This window comes from Ambystoma mexicanum, unplaced genomic scaffold, assembly GCF_040938575.1.
Source record: "Ambystoma mexicanum isolate Mex_15411 unplaced genomic scaffold, UKY_AmexF1_1 Mex_scaf4, whole genome shotgun sequence".
In the NCBI taxonomy this organism is placed as follows: Eukaryota; Metazoa; Chordata; class Amphibia; order Caudata; family Ambystomatidae; genus Ambystoma; species Ambystoma mexicanum.
Genome location: NW_027182455.1, coordinates 968,846 through 991,387, shown reverse-complemented (window position 1 = coordinate 991,387; position 22,542 = coordinate 968,846). Strand labels below are relative to the sequence as shown.

The following is a 22,542-nucleotide window of genomic DNA, read 5'->3' as shown; positions in this document are numbered from 1 at the left end:
CTTTGCGTACAGTTATCTGGCGACCGACCTTGTAGTGAGGTACTTGCAACAGCATGTTTTGTACTCTCTCGTTTGAGGGGAACGCCAGCTCCTGCTTTGTCTTTACAACAGCCCCTAGAAATGGTTTTATTCGGGTAGGGGCTAGGCTTGATTTCTTTTTGTTGATGGAGAAGCCCTGATTGAAAAGAAGGTTTATTGCCTTTTGGGTATTTTGTTTGCAAATTTGAGTAGATTTCCGGTAATTAGCCAGTCATCCAAGGGTACACTGGGATGGACCTTCTGCGAAGGTGCGTGGCCACTACTGCGAGTACCTTTGGGAATACTCTTGGTGCTGAGGCGATGCTGAAGGGGAGTACCTTGAACTTGTAGTGAACTCCTGCTATCTTGAAACGCAGATATTTTCTGTGCGCAGGGAGCATTGAAATATGAAAGTATGCATCTTTCATATCCAATGTTGCCATGTAGTCCCCCTGTTTTAGGAGTGGGATTACTTCTTGGAGAGTGGTCATGCAAAACTTTTGGGGTTTGACATATTTGTTTGCAGGGCGCAGATCTAGTAGTGGGTGCATGGAAAGGACTTTCTGTGGCACAGGGAAGTACGTTGAATACCCTTGTTTACCTGATTTGCTGGGACGATCTTGATGGCGTCCTTCTAGATGGTTTTCTTCTTCCAACAATATGTGTTTTTCTTCTGTTGACATTTTCCTTTGTCTTGGCGGGTGGTAGGGTGTTTTTTGTAACAACTCGATACAATAACCGCCTGCCACAGTGGACAACACCCACTTGTCCGACGTTATCCCCTCCCATGCGTGGGTGAAGTGTGAAATTCGGCCTCCTCCTGGGCATGGTAGGGGAACTGAAGCAGTGTGTCATTGTTTGGGAGGAGTGGAGCCTCTCCCAGGTGAGGTTCTATTCCTTTCATTTCCTCTTTGAAAATTGGAAGAGGAACTTACGATTGGCCCCAAGATGAGGACTGTCCGCTCCGAGCAAAGTCTGAGGAACGTTGAGCATCCTGACCAAGAAACCGCCTAGAGTTTGAGGAGCTCCGTTGAACATAGGGCTTGTTTGTTAACTGGCCAAGGGATTTGAGAGTGTTGTATTCCTCCTTAGCACTCTTAAGGGCGTCTTTGGCGGCCTTCCCGAATAATACATTAGGCTCCACCGGCATGTTGAAGAGGATTGCCAGAGTTTCTAACTTAAACCCTGATTGTCTGAGCCAGGCATGGCGCTTGATGAGCGTGCCCTCTGCTATGATGCGTCCTGCATTATCTGCTGCATCAAGGTTATTTTACAGGATGCAGTTTGATATCTGCTTGACATCTGTAATAGTCTTTAATACTTTAATAATTGAGCCTTTAGGAGTTCCGGGACGGCTTCAATTTGGCATTCCAGGTTATCCCATTTGTGGCAGCTGTAACTAGCTAGAAGCGTAGTGTTGTTGGTGATTCTGGTTTGGTAAGCCACTGAGGAGGCGACCTTTCTCCCGAAAGTATCGACAATTGTTTTGCTTTCCTTGTCTGGCGGGACCTCTGCCGACGCCAGGGGAGTGGCTGCCTTCTTTCTGGTAGTGGTGACCACTAACAAATCAGGTTTAAGCTGACCCCTAATATACAGGGGGTCAGTGGGCACCGGTCTGAATAGTTTTTCTATTCTGGGGTTGACCGCCCTTGTGAGAATAGGCGCCAGTAGGGATGGCTGGATGCATCTTTGTACAGACCGGAGGAGCTGAATAAACTGGGTGGCAGACATTTTGTCCCCCAGAAGGTTTTCCACAAAGTCTTTGTCGACCAGTGCTTTCTGAGTGTCGATGTTAAAGTGTTTTGCAGCCTTTAGTAGCAGTTCATTGTATTGTAGTTGGTTATCAATGGGAGAATCTGCTACCGGCTGGTCCTGATGGTCTGGCAACTGGATTACGTAAATGTCATCATCATCATCATAGAATTGGTCTTGACTATAAAGGTCCCCTTGAGACCCTGTGTCTTATGACCCTGAGGGGTCATCATAGGACTTGTCCTTAGAGGGGTCTTGGTAGGTCGAGGCCTTGATCCCTAGAGCAGGGAGCCTAAGCTGTGGCTCAAGACAAGACTTTTTGGCAGGGGGCTGCTGTACTGAGGCCCCTGGCTGTGAGGTATCTACAGTTGATCTGGGTGTCCGTCCAAAAAGTCCACAAAACTTGACATCCTCCTTAAGATTTTATTAAACTATTGAGGTGTATAGTCACATGAAGGTGGGAAGCCTGACATTATATGTGTGGCCTCGGAGGGTGTCTGATATTTGTGGTGAATAACCCCTGAGAGAGTGTTGACATGAGGTGGGAGATCTACAGCCTGTGTGCTTTATGAGGACAAGGGCGTTGAAATGTGTGACGTTTTCAGTGACCTCGCTTGAAGCAGGGAAACACTGACATGTCTTGATTATCTCCTGCAGTTTCAACACCTGTTTTTCAACGCACAAAAGGAGGGCCTTTTTGTGTGAGGTGTCCGAACTGACCTTGGGGTCCGGTTTCGGAGGCCTGTCATGAGGTGAAAGCTTACGCAATGGCCCAGAGGACAGTGAAGAACCTGAGGCTTTCTCCGTGGACACTGCGTAGGCCTCGACGCTCGACAGTACCGTCGAAAGTCAGCCGTGGTGTATGTGTTTAGTGTTCTTGGACTTATGTGTGCTCTGGCAGTCGGGTGTTTTTTTCCATCACAGAGCTGCTGGCCTGCTTATTGGAGTCAGGGGCTCGCACATGGGATTCTGACGAATCCTGCTCATCTTCGGCACCACTCATGTCATGACCCTGATACTGCCCTCGATGGAGTCTTTCGACACGTCGATGGAGGTCTCGGCCTGCATTGCGAGAACGGGCCAGCATTTGGTGCGCCGATCCTTCAGAGTTTTAGGTCGAAAATGTTAACAAGATTTGCAAACATTTTCGGGTTGATCCCTCGGGAGACAGTAATTGAACACTCAGTGCATGTCCTTCCACAGAAATGTTCGGTGGCAGGTAGGGCAAAATGTAAAGGGAGTTTTGTCCATTATATATTACAAGGGCAGATTGGTGTGAAAAAGGGAAGGGGATGACAGAATATGCATTCTCCAAAGAGGTCGGTATGAAGAACCTCCCCCCTCTCTCCCTACTGTAAGGGTCTAAGTCCGAAGAGGCTTGTGTAGGCAGCATCTGGTCATCGATCGGTCAAGTCGGCGACAATCGGGTTGTTTATCGAAAGCTGTCGAGCTGTCTGTTGGCTGTGCGGCAAAGCGAACAATAAGGAAAGAAAGAGTCTAAAAGTAAACTTTCAACTAATTAAAGGCATCAGTCTGGAAGAGAACTCTGCATTTACGACCGACTTCGCTGGTGGAAAAAAACTATCTGAGGGACCTTTACACATGTAGGACCATGGGTACAGTACACATCACACTAGGGATAGTATTTCTAACAGGCCCTGTTGACATCCATTTTCGAGTTTTGAAAACAAATCTTGTAATACTTTGCGACTACTACTAGAAGTCGGACTATGCAGAGCATGTGATATAAGCAGATCCACAAGTTCCAGAAATATATTTTTATAGATACTGCCTCAGGTTCCTATATAGCACCTTCGTATTTGTGTTCCACCCCTAAATTCTCCATTTTCCATAAGGCCGCAGTGTGTCTGTCTTCTTTCTCCACCTTTAGGGTCTCTTTAAAGAAATGAAAAAAATCAACACCCTGCTGCACCAAAATTCATTCAAACAACCAACCAACCACAACATTTCGTATGAATAATCCCACATTTGATTACAAGTGATATTTTGTTTCCTACCAATTCAAACCAAATAGGCCTAACCACATTTCCTATGCAACTGATGCCCTTGCATCCACATCTCTATTCATGGCTCTCCTATACAATTAATATCCTTACTTACATATCTTGTACAGTTGAAACAGAGCTCCACTAAAATAGATGCCCATGCATACAAATCTTATTGAATTCAAGCCAACATGTGTTTAGCATAGTTTAGTTTAGTTTGTTTATTTAAAAAGCGCGTCCGAACCCTCAGGTAACTGGGCGCATAATCATGTGCACAGCAGAGTTACAAATCGTTACAAAACATCATAATACAAGAGACAGAGCATACAAAACATCATAATGCAGCAGACAGAGCATACATTGGATCAGGGTCTGAGTGTTTACATACAAAAGTAGAATATATCGAGAGGAGTATGTACAGAGAGTAGGCACAAAATAGTTGCAGTGGCGAATGAGGACCGGGTTACAGATTGGTCCTGAATAGACTGTAGATAGGGTAAGCATTGATGATTGCATTACAATTATATTGCAGAAAGGAGGCGGCGGCTGGCCGGTCGAGTCGGTGAGAGTCAAGATGTCTAGGCTAGTAGCCATGATTTAACCATAGCTCTGAAAGGCCAGAATGCGGATACTGATCTAATTGTAGGAGGGAGGGTGTTCCAATATTGTGCTGTGAGCACTGGGAAACTGGAGCCTCCTGCTGTTTTTAGGTTATAGCTGGGGATCTTTAGTTGGTGCAGGTAAGGAGTTCTGGTGGCTCTAATGGGGCGGTGTCTAGAGAATTTGTCTGAAAGGTAGCGTGGGGCAGTACGGGACAGGCACTTGTGGGTGATGACCAGGGTTCTTAGCTTAATTCTGTCGCGGATCGGGAGCCAGTGGACTTCTTTGCTTACCGTGGATATGTGCGCCTTGCGCGGGAGGTTGAGGGCACATCTTAGTGCATTATTTTGCAGGATCTGGAGCCTGTTCAAGTTTTTAGTGGTAGTGCCTAAGTAGAGTGTGTTACAATAGTCTAATTTAGACAATATCACTGCTCTAGATAGGGTGAGGCAACTAGAGGTGGAGAGAAAAGGCCTGCAGGCATTGATCAATTTGTTGGTGTAAGAGGTAGTAGAGATGGTAGAGTTTATTTGTTTCTTTAGAGACAAGGTAGAGTCGAGGTATACACCTAGAGTTTTAGGTAGAGGTCACAACCCATTTCCATGTGGCCTCTAGTGAACTTCGTCCAGGCTATAGTAACCATCAATAATACGTTCAATAGCACTGACATTTCCATTCACCAATATGAACACATTCCTGAAAAATTAGTTAAACTTTCTCCAAATGCTTACAACTTCTCATCACTTCAACATAGAATAATCTCCATCACTTGTCATTCATAATTCCAAGTTACTCTCATTCGTTATCCTCCCAATATCCCCTTGTACCTTCTTAGTATCTCAGAATATATCATTCTAAGTAAGTAGAAATTATAATGACTCAAATGTGCATTTTTGCTTGAAAAAATAGTTTCAAAACATACATTGCATCCATGTCAGCTTTTTCTTCAAAGCTGTAATTTCGCTCTCATTCTGTCAGGCTTACATTTCTACAAGGTCTCTGTGCCACAAGGCTTGTGATGTCAATAAGTCCCCTTTAGATATTACGTCTTTAGCACTTCGTCATAGTGCCTGCAAGCATAGTTTTGATGTGTGATATTTTGAAAATCAGAATCTGCTGATGTGGGGGGATTTTCACAGAACTAAGGCAAATCCCAGAAGTTGAATTCTTTTTGAAGGGTCATGTCTGGCTTAGAAACCAAAGGTCCTTTCAACAAGTCATCTAAGTATGGTTAAATGCAAGATGCAGCGCACCTCAAGGTAAACTGATACTATTGCTAGGCACTTGCTAAATATTCTTAGGGCATATGTGAAATCGCATAGTATAACTCTGAATTGAAAAGGTTTCCTTACTAGGGTGTGAATTCCTTCTGTGTAGGAGATGTTGCCCACTTCTTGATAATTGTGTGCCAATGCCGTAGATAGTCATTGTTTGCAGGTTGCTTTCGAGAGGGCCTCAAAAAGCAGCTGAATCCTTGCAACTGACTGTGGAACTCAGGACCCAAACCTGCTAATAAAGTCGTCATGGAAGCGACTGTAAAGGTCTTCTTTGCTCCAACCTATTATAGCAGATAGACTGTGCTTTGGGTTTTCATTCTTCACATTTCTTGTCAAGCTATTTTAGTTCTTACTAAAACAGCCTAATTTACTAAGGGGCAAATACGATTTATTGAACAGATTTTCATTCTGAGAACATTTTCTGACTACATTCAGCCTCAGCACACTGACAGTCTTGAAGAAAAATCAGCCTCTGCAACATGTTGTAATCTCCACTCTCTGTAGTCAAAATAGCAGCTCTTATTACCATGGGGTGCGTTGTACAGACAGTGGGCCTCATTACGACCTTGCCGGACTCGAAACATCGGTGGCGATAAATCCGCCGTCACCGTTGTTTCCGGACCGGCTGATTCAGAGTTCTGCAGGCGGGAGGTGTCACTCCCACCAGGGCTGACCCGGAGGGAGTAATGCCCCCCCGCCTGCAGCCGGAAATGGAAGCACCAGCTCCGTCCTAAACGGAACCAGTGTCTCCATTGTCCCCATTGGAATGGGGATTTACGGTATTCCACCTCCGGAATTACGGATTGTAATGCCCCGGTGATACCGACAATCACGGAGGCGGAATGGTATTTCGGGTCCGGGGCAGCCTGCCGGTCTTTCCGGCACGGCTACCGCCGGACTCGCAATGAGGCCCACTTTCTCACAAGGTTTCGTCTTTGGCTTTCAGAGCACTACACTACAGCATACATTGTTCAACTGGCTTGTCAGAGCAAGGGCCTGCAACCGATGGCTATCCAGGTACATCTCATCAGGCATAGCAAGCATAGTCAAGTGTGAGGGACCATGGGAGTCATAGTCACAAAATCTGGGGCACAGCTGGATGTTGAATCTCTGGTCACGTAGAACAAATGACTTACCTTTAGGTAATTTGCCTTCTGATGGTTCTTCCTTGCACCGATTCCTCATCTGTGATAATCTATCTCCAGTGCCAGCTGTCTGAGAAACTTTTTTTGCCACCATGGGATGCAGTACGTCTCCATGTAGGCTTTGTTACCCAGGACAGGATATTGGGGCCAGTATATATGGAGTGTCTGCGCCCCACAACCTTAGTTACACTTCTATCCTAGCACTCAGCTAGTGAGGGAGTGCAGAACAGATTAGGTGATCAGGTGTACAAGCTATCCTCCAAGAGGGGAGGTTGGGGTGGCTATGAGGAATCTATGGGAGGAACATCCATCAGAAAGCACATTACCAAGAAGTATTTTTTTTCTAATGGATTCATTTCTCTCACGGATTCTTCATTGTTGATAGGCTCACATAGAAGTACATGAATATGAAAGGGGAACAGAGTGAGAGGACACCACCTAAAACATAAAGCACTAGAGCACTGCTCAACCAAAGAGAGCATACTGTCCTGCCTGACAGGAAATACAGGCAGCAATGCTTGACAAACGTGTAAAGCAAAGCCCACATAGCCACTTGACAAATGTCTGAGGCAGAGGTTGCAGCCAGGCCTCCAATTAAATGATCCCAGAGATCCTTGGGCACAACCTACCTAGCCAGATCATAGCATTCCAAGATTCAGTGGATGATCCACCTTGACAGGTTCTCTTTATTCACAGCCATGCCAGCACAAGCACCAGCATAACCCCAAAGAGCTGGTCATCTTTCTTGACATCCCTCATCCAAGAGACGTGGTAGCTGAAGGCCCATCACTGGGTCCAGCCGATGGAATCACTCCTCCGTCTTAGAAGGGTGAGGTGGATGAAAACTTTTTAACTTTAGAAAAGAAGAAAACAAATCACAGTAAGATGGATCTTCTGAGAGAGGTGAAAGTCTGAAACAACCTTAGGAAGGAAGGATGGTTTCCTTGGAAAATACGAAGTAGGGTGTTTTAGGAAACATCGCCTGGAGCTCGCACCCCTGTCTCGGGAAGTGATGGCCACCAGGAGAAATCACCTTAAGGGCGATCAACCTGAAATTAATGCAGGGGCCCAGACTGCTCCCATAAGGACAGTTAAAATTAACCTTTGGCCCTGCATGGATACAGCCTTAAATGCCACCATTCTGACTCATCTTGTAGGGTCTGTCAGAAAGGGTTCAATTGGAACAACATACATGGCTTCTATTGACATGAGCTTTGCTTTTGACAGGGTCAACAGAGCCATATTGTGGAAAAAACTGTTGTCCTGGCAACTGTGTTAAAGCTGATACAACTGCTGTCGATTATTCATACTAGTACATCAAGTGGACAATAGTAGCGAGATAGATATTGAAGAGCCACAGCGACAGGATGGAGCCCAGGGGGATGCCGCAGGTCGAGAGTGTGGTGGTGGAGGGCCCTGTTACAGCTGGGAAGGGTGATTGTCATTTTAGGAGGATAGAATGGTTGACGGTGTCAAAGGCACAGGAGAGATCGAGGAGAAGGAGAATAGCAGGAGAGTTATTGTCAAGATTTGAGAGCATGTCTTCACGGGTGTTCAGGAGAGCAGTTTCCGTGCCTGTGGATGCCTAGAAACCAGATCGATGGTCATGGAGGCAACCAACAAGATCAGTATAGAGGATCAGTTGGGAGAGGACCAGCTTCTCCAAAGGTTAACCCAGGAAGGAGCTTGCGGAGATAGGGCGATAGTTAGCCGGGCACGACGGGTCAGCAGACATCTTTTTTAGGAGAGGGTACACAAGGCAGGGCTTGAGGGATAGAGGGATCGAACAGTTGGGGAAGGAGTGGTTACAGAAGTCGGCAAGAGCCGGGGCGAGGGAGGAGATATTGTCCTTAATAGTCCTTGTGAAGTGCAAGGAAGCACCTGTTTGGAGGAGACCTTCATAAAGCGAACAACTTTAGGAGTCTCACCCGGTGCTATGGGCAGAAGGGAGAAGAGTGTGGGGGGTGGAAGGAGGGGCGCCAAGGGAGGCAGAGGAGCGGGAGTGGAGATGGGGGTGGAGGAGAGTGAGGACAGGATGTCCTGAATTTTAGATGAGAAATTGGAGGCCAATGCGGTGCAGAGACCTGGGAGGGAAGGAGAGAGGTGAAGACTGCAGTTGGATTGGCAAGTTCCTTGCAGATTTTGGAAAGTTCAGCCGTGTTGTTAGTAGCTACAGAGATGCAGGCTTGAATGTGGGCCCTCTTCGTGGAGCTGATAGAGAAACGATATTTCCTTTGGGGCAGGCCAGTTCGTCAGAGGGTAAGCCCAAGGCCTGCCACTTCCGTTCAGCAATTCTGCACTTATTTTTCAGAGATGCTAGATCGGAATCGTAACAGCCGTTACTCTTGGAAGCAAGCTTAAGGCAGATCCTCATGACAGGGGCAAGAACATCGAGGGTGTTAGAGATGGAGAGGTGCAGGTTGGCAAAGACAGAGTCAGAAGTCGAGTCAGAAGCAGGGGTTGCGGGGTGAAGGTGGAAGCATAAACCGTGACTGACACTCCCTTCATCAATCGAATGCGAAGGAGGCTGGCAGTGCTGGGGGTGGCTGAGACAGAGGGCCAAGTGGCACCAAGAGGGGCGAGAGGAGAGAGTGATCAGACTAGGAGATGGGGTGGTGACCGGGTTGGAGATAGGGATGTAACCGGAGATGAGGGCGTCCAGGGTGTGTCCGGCTGAGTGGGTTGGGCTGGAAGGAAGAATAGTGAGAGAGGGGGACACACAGAGGATCTGGAACTGTGAGGAGGCTGATTCAAGGGAATCAATGTTGCTATTGAAATCACCAAGAAGGAGCAGTTTGGAGGAAGAGATCAAGAGGGAGGCGGCAAGTTCTGCCCATTCAGAGAGGAAGAGAGAAATAGGGCCAGGGGGCCTGTAAATGGTAGCGAGGGTGAGAGAGAGAGTAGGCGAGAACCCAAGCCTACAGGCGAGGCATTCAAAAGAAGAGTTGAGTAGGTATGATAGAAGCAGGGACCCACTCAGGGAAAATCAAGGCAACTCCACCTCCTGGCCTGTTAGGTCTGGGTTTGGAGAGGATGTTGAAGCCATCAGGAAGGAGAGTGTCAAGAGCAGTGACAGAGATGGCATTGAACCACGTCTCGGTAAAGGTGAGGACGTTGAGGTCAAAGTCCTCAAGAAGGATGCAGATGTCATATGAGCGATTGACAGCAGAACAAGCATTCAGATTAGCTAAGTGGAGCTGATTGCCGCCATTGAATGTTTTCTGGGGGAAGGTACAGGGGGGTGGTACTCCCATCGGTGGAGGTGGACAGACGGAGTTGCAGGAGAAGAGAGGACGTTAAGAGAGGGCAGGCACCAGTCAAGAAGGAGAAGAGTAGGTTGAGAACCTTGGGCCACGATAGTGCCATTGTGATGGACATTAATGATGCATCTAGAAGAATCAAAGTATGCCAAGAGAACTTTGTTAGGCAGAATCCTGTGCAGTGCCCTTAGGGACCACTACACACAATTAAGACTACAGGTGGAAATACAAGTTTTACCTTTGGTACAAGCCTGTACTACTAAGTTATAGTGGTAGCAGTACCAGAGCAGCCAGGCTTATCTCAAGAGTATATGAGCAGTAGCAGAGATTACACAAAGGGACCACAATTACTCTGGCTCAAGCAAACACTGACTCAAGGTTTCAGGTAAAAAATATAAGTACATTTATTTTTAAACCATCAGTTATAAACACAACACTTCTATTAAACTTTAAACAAAACCACACGTTAAATATATTACAACTAACCAATTCACTTTGTACAGTATGTCTCAAGGTAAGTACCCTGTGTTTGAATGAACCGGTGTTATGAACAAAACACGATACCGCGGATACGGTTGCGATCACTTTTTGACAGTTCTGTCTACTAAATAAATGTGTATCCGTGACATGAAATGCTACCGGGGCAAATACACACTTAGCACCTGAGATACCCAGAGGAAGTTGGAGGCAAAAATCACAGGCAATATTTAGGTTAGGCAGACAGCATCGAGAAACACTTGGAAACAGGAGTTCAAAAGTCAAAGGGCCGGAGCCAGGGTTAAGTGACACCGGAGACCTGTTGCCAAAGATCACACCGTTAGACAGTTCACGATTCAGCGTAGCCCAAAAGTACTTTGATATTGCCAATGTTCGGAAGCAAAAGTTATAAGAAGGAGGGAAGACAAGGGCGAGCCTTGACGAAGAAGAAAAGGGGTTCACCCAGTTTCCTCAAGCAGAACACAGTACCTTATTCCAATGGTGCAGCTGGTGCCCTGGCAGTTGTTCCTGTTGGTTTCCCGCAGACCCACAATTCCTGGAGCTTCGTTGTGAAGGAGGATGTCTGAAGGGGGTCTGCACCGCACAGGGATGAAGCCGGCAGCAGCGACAACGAATAAAAGGTGCGCTCCTTAAAAACAGGAGAGGCTTGGCAGGTGGCTATCTGGACCACTACAGCAGTGTGCAGCGATTTCGACCACGACGGAGACATCTTTCTGAAGAAGATGAGCTGGTTATCCCCACCAGGCTCAAGGGAAGAAAACTCCGGACTGGATCTTCTCTTAGTCGTTGAAGGGTAGATAGCTCAGGACTGCAGAAGGGCTTCACCGGGACGGGGTACTTGCAGCAGCCGTCGTTCTCTCTGCTTCTCTTCGGTTCGGTTCCTTGTAGTTCCAGAGGCGACTCTGACTTCTAGCCCAAGAGACCTGCCTTTTATACGCAAAACCCCCATTCACACAGCCTGGCTGTCAATCACGCAGCAGGGTCCAGCCGGGTCAACCACCTCAGCCAATCATGGCAAAGTGCGACTTGGGTTTCCTAGGATACCCTGTGCAGGGGGTGACTACACCCCTTCCCCACATTCAGTCTACCTAGACACCCCGGCGTCAAGAGGAGGGCTTCTCTGCAGAAGCCCGGCAAAAGACGGTGAACAAAGAAGGTGAACCTAGTTTGCTGCGCAAAGTAAAACACAAGAAGGACTTTAACAAAAAGAAATGGCGAATAAACCCAACCGGAGCCAAAAGAAAGACAATTTGGTCGAAGCGGGTTTATGCTTAAGACGAAGCGGCTTTATGCTTAAGGCTGCTAAAATAATTACCACGGTTATCTAATATAATCGCGGTAGAAAAGTTAGGGTAGATACCACTGCCACCAGCCAAGTCTAAATGTTAAAAGAGTGAAACAATGCTCAGGGAGGTACAGACAGAAAAGGGGTACAGATTAGCCCTTTCCAGTACTCCATGTAATATGGGGTGTACTGGGTCTGTAGTAAAAGTGACTATGTAAAGTAAATGGCAACTTTACCTTTCTCTGGGGGACAGTAGTCAGTCCCTGCGAAATGGAGTCAGAGGGCAGTCTTAAAGACAACCCTGGGTTACTACACTGAAGGTGCGGTGTAACCCATACAAGAACAGGGGCACCTGGAGTGGTGTGCTCCAGTGCCCAAGATCACACAATGAGTAAAAACACATAGGTCAAAACACATGTAAGAGTGAAAAAAGGATGTACACTCTTACCAGGTGGAAAAAATAAACTCCAGAAATCCAGCAAAGCTGCTGGGGGACTCACTAGGTGAGGGAAATTAGCCCTAGAAGGAGAACTCTCCCTAACAAACTTCCTATCTAGTGCCACCATTAATGGGTGAAGAGGAGAAAGCGGAGAGAGTGGAGACCAGATGGAGAGTCCATAGGTCTGGGGAGGGGACGGAAAAGAGGATGTCAGTGATAGTCTGTCTCGAAGTGGAGTTAATGTAGGTGTCAACAATAGGTAGCCCTGGGTTGGAGGCCAGGAGAGATTTTAAAAAACGTTTTTCTTCCAGACATCGTGAGCGGGAGGATCAGTGATAGAATAGCAGTTAGAGTAGATAGGGGAGAAGGAGAGTGCCATGTAGCTCGTGGGGGAGGAAGAGAGAGGACAGAGATGCTGCACCGTGCACAAATGACTCACCGGGTGGCCTAGCAGCCAAGCAGGCACAGTAGAAGCAGGTGCTTATAGCAAGAGAAAGTACAAGGTAGCAGAAAAATAAACAGTGCGAAGGTACTAAAACACAGCCAAATTCGGCTAAATTCTATTTTCCAAAATGAGCACAAAAGTGCAACAGAAAAAAGCAATCAGTGTGCAGGTACTATAACACAGCTACATTTGATTTCCCAAAATGAGCACAAAAATGCAGCAGAAAAAAAGAAATCAGTGCGCAGGAACTAAAACACAGCTAAATGTGATTTTCCAAAATGAGCATAATATGAAACATATGTTGTGAAAGGTTTAACTTTAAAACCAAATCACATAATAAAAAAATATATTAATTTAAAACAATTCAATTCAAGTGCAGGAAAAACAAACTGGCAAGGGGGAAACTAGTAACACAAACCCCACCAATACTGAACAACAGTGGGGATTGTGAAGGAAGTGCCTTGCTCATGGGTACTTTTAAAACAGAGTTGGCAGCCAGGAACCCTTTCACAGTGCCAATCTGCAGGCCCATCCATGCCAACGAGAGCAGAAAATCCAGAAATGAGAAAGTAGAACAAAGGACAGGGTCCAGAACCCAATCCCGACACTAAGCTTAGAATGTACCCCACCTCCAAGGCAGAACGTTGTAGGACACACTGTATTCATAACTCAGCCTCTCAGCAGCCAAGCATGAAGGTTCAGACTGGTGAGGTTCCTATGGGGACCTGACCCTCGCCTCACCCCTCCGACGGCGAGAGCAAGTCCACCCTCACTGGGAGGCCCCAATAAGGGCGATGGGCATATCCAAAAGTTCTGGATACCACATCCACCAGGCCCAGTGCAGAGCAATCAGAATCAATGTGGACCTATATGGGAAAAGTCCCCTAAAAATTAGTGGAATAATGATAAGGATCAGCAGGAACGCATCCCCAAAGCTCCCTACCGAGGAAAATCTCTGGAGCAGAACAAATCCCACTTCCTGTTCACACTGGATGGAAAGAGATCCAACCGAGGAGTCCAACAAAATATCCTTAACTTCCTGGCAGAGCTCCCACTCATGGGAGGTTGAGGTCTGTCTGCTCAGAGCATCTGCTACGCCATTCTCGGTCTTGGCAAGACAGGACACAGTCAGAGATAAATCATTCTGCAGAGTCCAGAACAACAGTTTCCTTGCATCTCTGCATTAAGGCAATGACCCAACAGTACCCAGTTTGTTGAGGTAGTCCATGGCGAATGTATTATCCAACAAGACCAGTACAGCCTTACTTCGCCGACAGCTCCATGAAAATTGATGTGTTCTCAGTCCTCTGTTGGGGACCAGAGTCTGCCCACCTTAAGGTCTAATGGGTGAACATCACCATTTCAGGGATGCATCTGTGACAACTATCATTTGAGCAAAAAACACAATAGGGTAGTTTGGGTGGGTAACTGACCTCTAACTGTACTATAAACTTTTCACACGCGAAACACACAGGTTTATGATTCAATTTGTTTTCATTTGCTGTTGTCAATCTGTACACCTTATGTTGCCCAACTACTAGCTATGCCCTCCAGCAGTCAATAAACCCTAGGTTGCGGTGGTGTGCAGGTTAGCAGACAGATGGAAGAGGCTTGCCCTGCCCAATCCAGGCAATGGTGAACTTCTCAGTAACACAGTTAAAAAAACACACACGTCCCGGGACGCTAAATGCTATACCCCAGACAAGTGATAGAGGCCATACAGGATGGTCATAATTACTTTTAATTCTCCTGTTTAGCGACCCCATGAACTTAAAAACAAAAGATAAAAATTAAAACTAAAGCTCGAATAATTGATGAGCTGTATCTAGCGTGAGTTCCACACTAGTGTTCCTACAGGTGGTCTCCTTAATATTTGAGATACCACAGAAACCAAAACTGGGCCTACTGGTTTCAGTGGCATGTACGACTGTCGCCACTTTCTTGAGGGCCACGGTACCGTAATAGGAACCGCAAGAGGTAAGCTGAGCTGGGCCGTCACTGCATCCCAAACTGCAGTGTCATGACAAGCTTACACTCAGCAGGGCATTTTAACTCCTCTTCAGGGTCGTGGACTCATTTGTCGTTCTGAATGCCTGCCAGGCAAAGCCTGCAACCCTGGCGGTCCGCACATCACCATACGACAGGACCTGGGTTTGTGTTGTAATTACCCTTGTTGCCCACGCCTGTCCAGAAACATTTGGTTGGAGGGCAACATAGGTAGTACATATTGACAACAGCACTATTATTTGGGGACAGGGTTACGGAAGCAACACCCCTCACAGTAACTTGTCTTGCAGGAACCACCATAGGAGATCTCAAAACACATTTTCAGAGACCTGCAACAGGTCTGACATGCTGCCCTGGAATTGGAGGGACCCCATATGCAACTGGGTCTCCAGGACCTCCAGAATGCAGGAGGCTATGCGGCCCAGGAGGCTCAGAAAGGCAAAGGCCTTATCCACCTTCCAGAACTGAAAGATGTGAACAATCTCGGAAGATGCCCAGGTGAATGTCCAAGACCACACTAATGAACTGAAGGGACTATGGTGGCGACGCATGGGACCTCTTGAAGTTGAAACTCAAGCTGTGCAGAGGGTGCATGTGTAGAACAAATGTTTTAACACCAGGTCCGGCTGCAGGCAAGGACGAGCCAGTCATCCAGGTTGGGAAAGACATGTATGCTTGCCCTCCTGATGTGAGCCACCACCATCGGCAACGGTTTGGTGAAGAGGTTGGGTGCTGGAGATAGCCTGACTGGTGGAACCTTGAACTGGTAGTGTGATGTCCGAGCTACACATCTCAGGTACTTACTGTGTTTCAGATGGATCGGCACATGAAGTAGCCGTCCTGGATATCCAGTGACGCCAACCAGTCCTGCCGTTCAAGGGCCTGAAAGATCTTGCCCAAGGTGACCATCTTGAACTTGTGCAGGTATAAGTTGAAAGGTCTCAGGTCCAGGATGGGACACAGCCCCCAGTCTTTCTTCAGAATTAAAAAATAAACGGTTGCAGCCCTTGCATTGTTTTGAGTACTGTGGCGCACTTCATTAGACACGCTGGCACGGGTAGTATAGCTCAGTGGAAACGGGCTCGTCTTGGATGCAAGACAACGCAGAGCAATACAGGTTAGAATCCCGGGTCTGCACTTAGAAACCTCTTCGGTATTAAGCGCGTTATAAAAATGTTTATAATTAGATGCTGACTGAACTCCTTCATGCCAGAGGCAGCAATTGGCTGGAGGGAGGGTTTTTGGGTGGGCAGTGAGCAGATGTGGGGCAGAAAGCCTGAGTTATGACCTGAAAGGCCCAAGCATTTGAAGTGGTTTGAAGCAACATCTTGATAAACAGGAACATTTCTGCCTGTGCCCCTGACTTGGGTGGAATGGTTGAACGTTTCTTCACAGAGGATTTGACCCGTGACGATGGAGGCGGGGGGGGGTGTGAAGGCTGAGAAGGCAGTAATACCCCATCTGAGTGCCACGACTACTAGCCTGGCTGAGGGTGTGGGGGAGAGGGGAGGGGAGGCAATAGCCTTGCTACTGTTAAGAGGGCAACTGACCCCTACCATGGTGGGCAAAGGAGGAGTAAGGATTGAAAACCTTCACCCCTCAGGGCTGAATTGGAAAGGCTGCTCAACAGCCAGGCCTTGGGACTTAGCCATGGCTTTTGATGCCTGGATTTTCTGGAGGAACTCATCTGTTTAACCCCAAAGAGGTTGTGCTCATCAAAGAGCACGTCCAGATGCTTTGCTTTGACATCTGGGATGAAGGAAGCAGGTCTGAATCCCACCAGGTTCAACCTGCCCTTACATCCTTCTGAGGTCGATAAAAAAGTACCAACTTTGGTTTGGTAATATTGTGTACAAAACGTTTCTATGAACAACGCTCTGGTGAAAGCACTATATAAATAACACATTATTAAATCAGTCATAAGGTGTTTCAGAGGAAAAGTGCATGCTTAATCAATGGAGTAAAAACTGCAGCAAGGTTTCAACAATAAAATATTTGTGCGTTCAGCATCATGGTCAATCTTATTTTCTTTCCTTCGCCAATCAATTTCAAGAGAAATGAAGACAAATATTAGGCTTACTCACCGGATTATTTTTACAAGTTCACACATGTTGACATGGTCGGGGACAAGGAATTTGGTTTTATCCAAGACTGGCAGCTGCTTTTCACCCTTGTACCTTTCAATGATCACCTATGAGATAGATAAATAAAATAGTCACTATACTTGTTTAAGGCAATAGTTCAGGTGGAAGAAATGGGAATTGCAGAGACAGTTGAGAAGAGCGCTGGTCAGGAAAAAGAGGTTGAAAGGGTATAATCTCAGCAACGTGCAACACACCGGTCTTCAGTAATGCATGACAGAAAAAAAGTATGCTAGTATATAGAAAGAGCTTAAACAATTGGTTGCCAGAGTTGTGAGATGCACACATGCAGCAGTTCACACCTGATAAACACTTTCAAATAATGTTGCAGTTTCTTCGTGCTGGATGTGGGTCTGTGATTTTGTTGTAAATCGAAAATTCTTTTTTATGCATTCACAGACATGGCGTTGGTTTGCTTGGTGATTAAATGCAGTAAAAATACCTTTAACTGCAGCTCTCTGAATATTTCCCCTTAATCAACCTGGCAAGCCTTACTAAGAGGAATACAACAGTACTAGCAACAGAAAACAAACTCACATAAGTAGCTGCATCACCAAATGAATATTCTTTTGTTCCCTGACAAATAAAATTGAGAAGCCATTGGCTCAGTCTTCGAAAGCCATCTTCAGATCAGAACAAACTGTCCTTACCTACTCGCCTCACTTCTTATTGGAAAGCAAGTACTTCCCCCTTCCTGCCACACAATCTAGCCGGGCCTTCTTGGTCCTCAACTCTTCCAATTGGAGCAGTCTAAGAATCTCATGTTAGGCTTTTCTGGCTACCTTTGACTGCGATTGGGTGGTAGAGAGTGCTTGAAAAAAGAAGAAAAAACCTATAACATTTGAGAATCTTTCGCTCCTTCAGACTTTATGGTCTTTGCAGTCATATCGAATAGGTGTGCCTACACAAAGCCCGCAGCAATGTTGTATCTATAGTAATGGTCACCTCAAGAGTTAGGTTTGAGCATGAATTTATTTCTTGATCAATTGAACATTTTCTGTTACCCATGACATATGCTATGCCAACATCTTTGTCTTTCCCTTCCTTCTCAGTTTGTGACCATTGCTGGCTGTATGGTGGAGAAATGACACATATGATTTAAACAAGTGGTTTATTAAAGGTATGTTTCAAGGGAGGAGTTAGACCAAATGCCGATAGGAACTCTGGGAGTCTCCATGAATCAAAAAAGGAAATCTAAACTGTGTCAGGAACAAAGTAACAAAGTGAGGTATTCTACCTATGTATACCCCTTCCAGTGGCAGTGCACCAAATCAAAATTTAAACCTAATTTTACTAATCCTTGTTCCTCTAGGGATACCCAAGTTGAGCCACAATGCCCAAAGGATCTGGCCAACAGAACGTTCCAAACCGATACATAACATGTCCCTAGCCTCCATGCTATTCTCTGAGCTAAACCACAAATGTGTGAAAGGCTTGACCAACAAGAGATTTCACAAATCCTATTCTATAATGTCCATCCTTCATCTCAAACACAAAGAAAGAAGCTTCTCCTGAGAAAGCTCTTCCGGCATTTACTCACAGTTTGGACCTTCCTTAGTCTTCCTCCTTTCACTCTCCTCATTCAGAACTTTCCCAGGTGCTTAGCTTTTCAGACTTCTCATCAGGCTCTGCTTCAGCTCCATCTTCCAGCTTGGATTATCAGACTAACTCATTTGTCCGAATCGTCTCCAACCTCTGGCACTCAACCACATGGGTCTCTTACAGACCTTCACTTTCAAGCAAGTCCCTCCAGACATTTGGCATTGAGCGGTTTAGGTCTCCACATGACCTGTGGTTCTCAGTATTTCCTTGACCAATTCTCAACTCAACCTGATCTTCCAACCTTCACTGGAAGAGATCTCATCACGACCTGGATTATCAGCATTCACTTGGGCAGGTCTACTCCTCGACCTTTGGCAGGCAACAAACCTTTGTATAAGGTTCTGAGTATTCAGCAATTCCACGCAAAGTTGTCAATCTGGAAAAGTGAATGCCCTTCATTTGAATGATAGACGTATCTTGATGGCCGAAGGCCAACCGTCTTATGCACAGAATTATATAAATACAGACTGCTATGCTTGACGAACAAGCGGCCATTTTAAACGTAGCAAGAATCGCCATTTTGCTTGTTAACCATTGCTCATTGCTTTCTGTCTAAAACTGCTTTGCAGCTTGCAATTCTTGCGAATTCTGCTTACTCTGCTCAACTGTTAACATTGTTGTCTCAATATGAAAGGGCAAGGTCGCGGGACTGAGGAGTTCGTTGAAACTCCTCATGAGTAGCCCAGAAAGGAATGCCCACGCTCCCTCTCTGTAGCCTTGAGGGAGAGCTGCAGGGCATTTAATCATTTCACAGCTGCCAGCCAGTCTCGTACTGTGGTAGAATATGTTAGAATGAAGCAGCTAAAGGCTTGAATTATGCTCTTCTTACGGCCCCCCCCTCACAAAACCCTTTAGAGCGTGTCGGCTCCCAGGACACGAATAGCACCTCAAAGATAGCAAAGCGTGGAATGTGGCTCTTACCCGTGTGCAGCTTGCTTCCAAGAATAGAAGCACTGTGTTCTGTTCAACAACTAGAAGATGCCTCCGCACTTTCTAAATTACACATTGTTACTAGAATAGACATCGAAAGTGTCATAATTGTCATACTCGTCGGAAATGTCCATCATCATCCCGAGTTCAAAGAAACTTAATAAAAGGGGGGTGTTAAACATGACATAGCTGATTGTATGATATGCATTTTGTATATATGTAACTGATGTACGTAATTCGCTCTCTTGCGTCCCTCGAGGTCTAGAGAATACACGTTGCGTGCATGAGACCACAGTTGGCCAATTGGGACTATTTTGCTTGCAATAAACCCTAGCATTGGGAATTTGAACCTCGTGTCTGGCGCATCCTTTCGTGTATGGTTATTGCCTTGTTTCCATATCGCGATGGACCCCTAGGGGCCCCTTTTTAAGATGGTGCCCGAATAGGGACCCTCCCCCACTTGCCCCATCGTATACGTTGTAACGGAGTAAAGGCGGAAGAACGGCGAGGACGGAACAATCGAGCCGGGAACCAAGAGGTGTACGGGGCACCCTGTAGAAGTGAGGAGAGATTCCTTCGCAGATCTGCACACATCTGATCCCTGATCGATGTACCGGGCCAGACGGCAAAGGAGGCGAGGGTCCCGAAACGAGGCAGAGGCCAGAGAAGCGCAGACACGACGTTGGGAGAGGTTGCATCAGGACAGGCGACTTATTTTATCAGGTGAGTCATTCCCAGATTCAAACGAAAACCTGATTTTTGGTAGAGTGTTGATTTTGCAAATTCAAACGTCCAGGTTAAGGTTAGTTAACCAAGGGGAAGGTTAAAAACATGCCTGGAGTACTGTCCACTTTAGCGGGGCTTTTCTGCTGCGGTAGACAGTCCTTGGAAAATGGCCAAAGTGCACCGCCTGGGGGAACGCCGGCTTATGACATGTATGCAAAATATGGTGTGGGTGCGATAATATTTTGTGAAATTTGGCATAGGCAAACTAGAAAGCAGCAGGACCATCAGTGGCCGATTAATAGTAGCTTTGAGATTGCGAGGATAGATAACCTAGAAAGGGTGTTGATAAGGAAAAAAGCGCGACCCGCAGCTTTTGAGACTATCAAAGATTGGAGGAGGGAAGCAATGCTCCGACTTAGGAGTAGAGAGAAGCATGCACGTAGGCACAAATCGAAGCTTGAGGTAACAGAAGAAAAAGAGGAGGAGGAGTGGACGGCAAGTCTAAGACGGGAAGGGAGACGTGAGCAAAGGAACATAGAAGGAATATACCCGCAGCAGGACTACACATAGCAGATGAATTAATGGAACATTTGCTAACCCATACGGGTCGAGGCCCAAAACTAGGATCGAAACCAAACACGCCAGTAGTGACTGCGCAGGCCCAACCAGTAGCTCTCATACCCCCTCCCAAAGCCCAAGCACTTCCCCTCACGCAAGCATTAACCCACGCCCCAACCACAGCCCGAGCCCTCCCACAAGCGCAGACCGCAGACGCACAATTTCCCAGCACCCAGGAAGGCCCTTCACAGATGTCACTTGTCCCATCCGCACCTCCTGCTCCAGAGACAGGTTCAGCACCATCCGCCCCTCCCGAAGTCGAAATTGAGACCGGGGAGGCGAGAGGCGGGGCTGAAGGAACAGGATTTGGACGGGTAACTCGCAGCGCGATCAGCAAAGGAAGAAAGATTGATTTACAGCAAGAGGCAGAAATGTACATAGAAGGAAATGATGGGACGGCAGCATTGGCCTCGTTATATGGGTACCGAAGAAGCAACGAGAGACCGGTAGTGTTGGAATGCATGGGGACATTTTTGGTGGGAGAATGGAAAAAGTTACTTGAGAAATTACCGCCACAACGATTGTTAGATTTGAACCAATTAGCATGCTGTAGAATAAAAGATGAAGAAGTAAAGGAACATGTAAATGGACTTTTTGATCTTAAAAATGAGTTGGATAATGAGTATGCTGAAATGTTTGCTGCACCTGGATACAGGGGTTGGGATATTAGAAGAGTTGGGAGAGGGACGGTAGAACCATAAATACAGCGGAGACATTCAATGTCATCTGTACAGAGGGGCGACAAGCTGAAAGTATGTATACGGGAAGCGATAAAGTGGGTGTCGAATCCTAGTATCCCAACAATGGTCATACATGACATATTTGACGAATATTCCATGCCAATGAAAAGAAAGGCACTGCAATCGATGGCTGAACATTTGATAGAGAAGGATATAAAAAACAATAAGGGTAGCCCACCTGAGATACTAGCGGTATACAAGAGAGCATTTGAGCGAAGTACAGGAGAAACGGGCCTATCACTGGACTTAGGAATACTATTGAACCTAAGAGAAGGGGGAGGGATCGTGAGTGGGGCATTTCCAATCAGAGAGGTTCCGCCCACGTTTATACCAAAAGTAGAGATCCCTGCGACGGGAACAGTAGGGGCGCAGGTAACACCAGCCCATTTCACCGCCCAGTATGTGCATGTCCCCTTTTCCAGGCAAGAGGTGAATACTATAAAACAGACGATTCCCGATATAAGAAAGAATCCAGCAGGTTTCTACAAGGAAGTAGAGTCAACCATGAGATCAGCAGTGCGTACTATGAGCGATATAGATTTGATTTTCCCAGTCATTTTTCCAGCAGATATATGGAAACAGATAAGGACGGTAGATGACGTGGGGGCTTTTGGCGCCACATGGGCGGAGTTACTATTGGAGGAAAAAAATAAAAAAGTAGGGGAAAATCCAGGAACCCGCATGGCAGATCTACCAGAACGGATAATGCGGAGATTGAGGGAAATAATTCCAGAAAAAAGGATTCAGTGGGACAAATTAACTACATGTGTACAAGGCAAGGATGAGCCAGTAACGGATTATTTCAATAGATTTGAAGGAGTATTCACAGACTTCAGTGGGCAGGATGTGAGCACAGAGTCGGGGAAAAGGCTATTTGTTGATAAATATGTGAGGGGACTAATATTACCAATTCAAGATATGTTAATGGCGTCGGAAAGTGCCTGGACAGCAAAACCGGTGAGTGAGATAATACACATAGCCCAATATTACGAGAACAGGGTAAATGTGGCGAAAGAAAGAGTGATGAAGGATAGAGTAAATTTAAAAACGAGG

The 22,542-nt window shown here is 46.4% G+C and overlaps 1 protein-coding gene across 1 annotated transcript in view; it reads right to left on the bottom strand.

Moving 5' to 3' along the window:
* The window catches only part of LOC138559123 (microtubule-associated proteins 1A/1B light chain 3A), a 397,199-nt gene that overhangs the window by 21,238 nt on the left and 353,419 nt on the right, over positions 1-22,542 (bottom strand). Inside the window, exon 3 of the mRNA XM_069642689.1 lies at positions 16,817-16,923. Within this exon, the coding sequence (XP_069498790.1) occupies positions 16,817-16,923 (107 nt within the window). The remainder of the gene's footprint in view (positions 1-16,816; positions 16,924-22,542) is intronic.